The sequence below is a fragment of the Hyperolius riggenbachi genome, chromosome 4, assembly GCF_040937935.1.
Source record: "Hyperolius riggenbachi isolate aHypRig1 chromosome 4, aHypRig1.pri, whole genome shotgun sequence".
NCBI classification, from domain to species: Eukaryota; Metazoa; Chordata; class Amphibia; order Anura; family Hyperoliidae; genus Hyperolius; species Hyperolius riggenbachi.
The window spans coordinates 208,533,004-208,539,003 of record NC_090649.1 but is presented as its reverse complement, the minus strand read 5'-3'; the positions used below and the strand labels follow the sequence as shown (position 1 = coordinate 208,539,003).

Genomic DNA, 6,000 nt, shown 5'->3' with positions numbered 1-6,000 from the left:
TCCCCCCCTCTTTAAGCTTTCTATACTAGTAAGGCCAGACTGACTCCCCCCGCCTACATATATTGCACCAACAGCACCCTGCTCTGACACCCTGGACGTCTCCTATGTCATCACCTGTGCTCACCGCTAGCAAATTCAAAGATGCTTTCCCATTGATTAATGGGGTTCCTCCATTTTAAGGTGTTCTCACAGAAGGAAGAAAAAAATAGGAGTATTGTCCTTACAGCATTCATCCTGTAATACAGGATATGTACCGGCTTTTGAAATAACACTGCTTGTTTTTGTTTCTAACTGGTGCATACTTAAAAGAAAAGGTAATAGGGAACGCAGGATTCTCTGAACTCAGGATATCTTTTCCCTTGTTTATTTTTATTTTCTATTCATTCATGGATATCAAGCAATTGTCTTGGGCAATTAATACAAAAAATCTAAATGCAAGATCCATATAGTCTTTATTTGTTCCCTGAAATAAATACTTGCACACACAAACACTCAAAGCATTTCAATTTTGTCATGAGGGGGATGACATGAGATGGTCATGTAGCAAATTGTCTGGAGGTTGCCATGGATCCTTGGTGATAAATGATATTTAAAGATGATATTTTAAAGGCAATCAATTACCTTTAATCATAAATGCTGCCCCTTATTTGGAAGCAAGTAACATAATGTAGTTTATAGAAAAAATTAAAACCAGCAATGCCCATAGCATTAGTACGAATAACGTACTATATTTTACATATCACCATATTTTACTCATCAGAGTTTATTGACAAGAAAGCAAATATGGTAATGTTACATCTTCAAATTGCCCTTTAGGCGATGCACTCATTTGGGGATGACAAGGTATAAACATATCTTGGCAAGGAAAGAAGTCAGTTTCATTCTGTGCCATTCAAGCGCTGAATAGAAAGTTAATGTAACCATCTTGTCAATGCATTCTTCTGCATGCTGGCACTGGAACTAAGGCAGAGTCAGAAAATCCACCAGTACCAGCCAGCATAATGCTTTAAAACTTGCAAAGGTGTAAACTCTTGGATCACTCATCATCTGACGATTCTTCCTCTGCTTCTTCCAACCACTGTATAAATTTCTGAAGCTGTGAATTAATACGAAGAAGTTAAAAGGCTTGATAAATGAAATATGGCACAAATGTTTAAGTGTACCTGAAGCGGAAAAAAAAATCTCAGTAAGGCCTCTTGCACACTACATGCGATTCCAATGTTTTATATGTCTGATTTTTTTAATTCTGATCAAAAAACGTAGCAGCATGCAGTACGGGATCAAATATTGGATCAGATAAAAAAAAAATTGGAATCGCATGTAGTGTGCAAGAGGCCTAAGGGCCCTTTTTTCACTGCACTGTGATTCAGCAAAATGCTATTGATTCTTAGCGAGGAGAACTTTGTAACTATGTAACTGTCAGGTTAGCTGCTCCCAGCCCCTCCTCCTGAGTTTCCTGTTTGCATAATAAGTAGTAGCAGATTTGCATATGATTTGCATCTGAATTGAATGCAAAGTGTGCAGAAAATCTATTTAGGTGCTGCACACTGAGCTGGTGGTCATTTCGGATGCAGCCTTAGTGGTATGCGCTGGCGTTCTCCTCGCTGTTCAACCAAATGTAAGTTACACATTTTTTCTGCTTAGCTGCTGCCAAGGTTTTAAATTTAGGTTAGGTCACTTGCCTGGAGGTTTGCCTCACCGTGGTGCAAGTGTCTAGTATTGGAAGCTAAAGTTCCTCCTAGTTTAATAAATGTTAGCACTTGTCTTGGATGCAGGGCATGCATTTTTCAGTCTAGCAGAGGCGGTGTATGCCTGTGCGATTAACCATTCAATTGCAGCATGTGTTTAGAGACATGCAGCCTTTCCCCCCACCTTTTCTTAACTTTGTAGCTATTGATTCTTAAATCGCTAGGGTTGCTGCTTCAACATAGGAATCGCAATAGGTATTTTCCACTACTGTGATTCGATTTTTTACAAAGTGTAATCGCTTTCTTGAGCGATTCCGAGAGCGATTTTGCATGTAAAATCGCAATCGATTAACGAAATTAATGCAAAATAGCAATCTTTGGCGTTTAGCGATTGTGATTGCTAGTGGTAAAGGGCCCCAAAGCCTTTGGATAGTCCAGAGGCTTCCCCAGTCTTCCTACGGCCCATCATTCCTATGCTAGGACAATCAATGTTAAATATTGCTTGCGGCTGCACTCCCATCTGTGTACGGCCTGCACCTGCGCAGTGGCATGGAGCTGCTCCTGGATGGATTTCTTCCTCCATGTACAAAATGCTCCATGCGGCTGCGCAGGCATGGACCCTACTGACACCTGCACAGTGTAGCCATGTTCTTACAAAAAGGGGAGTGCGGCTGCAAATAAGATGGGACCCTGCTGAGGGAAGATGGGTTGTGAAGGATCGTGGAAGCCTGTGAAGCATCCAGAGGCTTCCCTTTACACTAGTATCTTTATTCGTAGCTTCAGATTTGCACAAACAAAAGCGGCGCTGCACACGTACTGCTTGCTTTTTACGCAGCTGTCGTCCCTTATCAGTTATGTCTGTTTGGGAGAACCAACGCAGAATCATCTCTTCTGCTAATACATCTTGCTGGTAAAATCCCATCAAAACCTGGAAAGAAATATGATAGAGATAAATATAAAATGCACACTTATTATAAAGGTATTAAATACCGACATGAACAAGAAAGAAAGTTACAAGTCACTGGGGATGAGAGGAACATTTTACTTCTTCATATACCTGGAAAGCGGAAGCTGTGCTAGCAAATAGAAGCTACTGATGATGAATTACTTTGTTGGTTAATGGATAGGCAGATGGATCTCTGCCAAGAATCTAGTATGTCTACAGCAGCCCCCGATCCTCCTCAGTGCATCAGCAATGTGCCCGGCGGATCGTCTCAGCTGAGTGAAGACGGAGAACATTGCTCTCCTAACTCTGAACGTTCCATTCCATCAGCCCTCCTCCTCCCTCCGTAGCAACCAATGCTTTGCTAGCCTACAGACTAGCAACGCATCTGTATAGACTAGGCCCTGAACTGTTGCCTAAGGTATGGAGTCCCGATCACCACTAGTCCTTATACACGTGTACGTAGGCACATAAGATGTAGAAAAGGAATCTAGAAAGGAGAGGACACACTAAAGTGATTCTAAAAAGTCTTTTTTAGAACATGCACAATTCCTTCTATGCAAACATAAATTGGGCCAGACAAAGAGTACTATATTTAACCATTGATACAACTAGAGGTTAAAGCGGGCTGTGGAGTTGAAGTCTTAGTCAAGGAGTCAGATTCGGAGCAATTTTGGGTACCTGGAGTCTGAGTCAGTGCTTTCACAAACTGAGGAGTGGGATGATTTTTGTACCGACTCCACAGCCCTGGTCTACGCTACATACACATGCAGATTTTCATTGCCCGTGATGACTATTCCTGATAAGTTTCAGGTAAAAATGTTAGTACTGGTCCCCTTCAGCATTTCTGGCCTCTTCATCAGCAACTTCAAGGCTCGGTTCCTACTTGAAGTGGACCAGAGGGAGCGGACAGTATAATGTCCGCTCCGATTGCCTGGGAACAGAGTGGGAACAGAGCCTTACCAGAGCCTGGATCTTTGCAATCTTAACCACTTAATGACAAGCAGACTTATAAAAACATCCTGCTAGAGCCTCTTAAGAGCTCCAGGATGTTTTTACAAGTCAAACAGTGCTGCTGCCGCTATGCACGTGCCCCCATGCGCACTCCCGCACGTGCGTTCCAGCAAGCGTGCACGTGAGATTAATGATAAAAAAAAAAAAAACTCCATTAAAAAAATACACCTTTATTTCCAAATAATATATTGTCACCATACTTTGTACTGGGGACATAATTGAAATGTTGTGATAACCAGGACAAATTGGCAGATACAATGTGTGGGTTTTATGTACAGTAGCAGTGTTTATATGAAAACTATAAGGGATTAAAGTGGAGAAATAGTGTATTTTTTCCCTTTAAAATGCATAGAAATTGCAGATGACATGCTTTTGTATTTATCAGATCCGGGTGAGTCCCGGAGGGTGTCTCTTGCTGTCATATCTACTTTTGGTCTTTTCTCAGGGTTACATATAAATTGGACCAAATCTTCCATCCTACCAGTGGATACATTTGCTCCTACGGAAGTTCAGCTGGAGTCCCCTTTGCAGTGGGTCAGTGTGTTTCGCTACCTTGGTATAAATATATCACGTTCAATAACAGAATATGATGACCTTAACCTTACCCCTTTACTACAATTTGTGATTGCAAAACTCCGGGCATGGGAAAAATGACCACTATCAACTTTGGGTCGTGCCAATCTATTCAAAATGGTACTGCTACCTAAGGTACTGTATGTTACCTGGCATTCTCCTGAGTACCTCCCACCAGCTAAATTTGCGAAACTTAAGGCAGCAATTTTCTCCTAAATTTGCCTCAGGCGGCAAAAAGTCTAGGGCCGGCCCTGGGTGGAATAGCGTTACCTGATTGTCACTCGTATTATCTAGCAGCTCAATTGTCATTGCTTTATGATTGGATTTAGGGAGGGCAAGGAGACCCTACAGTCTCTACTTTTTGATGAATTAGGGGTGCAATATACTGACCCGCTGTACAATCTGTTAAAGGGTAGAAGACAAGACAAATAACATTTATATCGCGCTTTTCTCCTGGCGGACTCAAAGCGCCAGAGCAGCAGCCACTAGGGCGCGCTCTATAGGCAGTAGCAGTGTAAGGTAGACATGCCAAAGGTCTCCTACTGAATTAGTGCTGGCTTACAGAACAGGCAGAGCCGAGATTCGAACCCTGGTCTCCTGTGTCAGAGGCAGAGCCCTTAACAATTACACCATCCAGCCACCGTTAGAAGGGGTATTCCTCACTTTCGAAGGCTCCCTCCAACGCTTAAACAAATGTTTATTGTTTGGGATAAGGCACATCAAAAATCGCTGCATGTTATTACAATTAAACATCTCCCGCTCTGGGAAAATCAATGCTTAAAGGAATTTTGTAAGCTTACTGGCAATATCTATTGGGTCAATAGGGGGATAAAGTTTCTTCTTCAATTGATGCAGGGTAACATGGTCAAGTCGTTTGCTCAGGTGGCTGAGGAATTTCATTTGCAAAGTACCGCTTTTTATAAATATATGCAATTAACTCATGCTCTTTACAAACAATTTGACCTTATCCCAACAGAATTAAAAGATTCAATTATTTATGACATATTAGGTGACAATGGGCTCAATTCTGGTAGCTGTGCGAGGGGAAGTAATCAGCAGTCGGGAAAATACCTCACACGTTATTTTTTTTTTAATTTTCTTAATTCTGGTACATTTTCCCACCTGCTGCTTATGGTCGCTAAATTAGCGACATGCAGGGGGAAACCTGTGAGGTATTTTCCCGACTGCTGAAAGAAGCACCAGCCAGCCCGCCTCCTGAGGATCCCAGAGCTGAGGAGGGGGGGCACAGCGCAGGAAGGGGGGAAATTGTGCAGAGCAGCGGGGAGGGGGGGAAGCCTCCCCCCCCTTAGAGGCCCCCCCCCTTCCGCGCTCCCCCTCCCTCCCTCACCTTAGGGGCTCCCCCTTCCTCCCTCCCTCCAAAGGTGCAGCCAGCCAGCGGCAGCAGCGACTCGGCGAGGAATCACTCACCGGCAGGATCATAGCAATAGCGCTGTGTGCCGCTGGGCTCCGTCTCCTCCACTGACCTATCACGCTCTCGCAGTACTTCCTGAGAGAGCGTGATAGGTCAGTGGAGGAGACGGAGCCCAGCGGCACACAGCGCTATTGCTATGATCCTGCCGGTGAGTGATTCCTCGCCGAGTCGCTGCTGCCGCTGGCTGGCTGCACCTTTGGAGGGAGGGAGGAAGGGGGAGCCCCTAAGGTGAGGGAGGGGGAGCGCGGAAGGGGGGGGCCTCTAAGGTGAGGGAGGGGGGGGGGAGGCTTCCCCCCCTCCCCGCTGCTCTGCACAATTTCCCCCCTCCCTGCGCTGTGCCCCCCTCCTCA

The 6,000-nt window shown here is 44.4% G+C and overlaps 1 protein-coding gene across 1 annotated transcript in view; it reads right to left on the bottom strand.

The window, feature by feature from the left end:
- Positions 1-433: 433 nt before the first annotated feature.
- EIF2B5 (eukaryotic translation initiation factor 2B subunit epsilon) overlaps positions 434-6,000 on the bottom strand; it is a 68,386-nt gene continuing 62,819 nt past the window's right edge. The window contains exons 15-16 of the mRNA XM_068281299.1: positions 2,506-2,616; positions 434-1,096 (exon numbers count right to left, since the gene is read on the bottom strand). Of these exons, the coding sequence (XP_068137400.1) occupies positions 1,037-1,096; positions 2,506-2,616 (171 nt within the window). The 3' untranslated portion in view covers positions 434-1,036. The remainder of the gene's footprint in view (positions 1,097-2,505; positions 2,617-6,000) is intronic.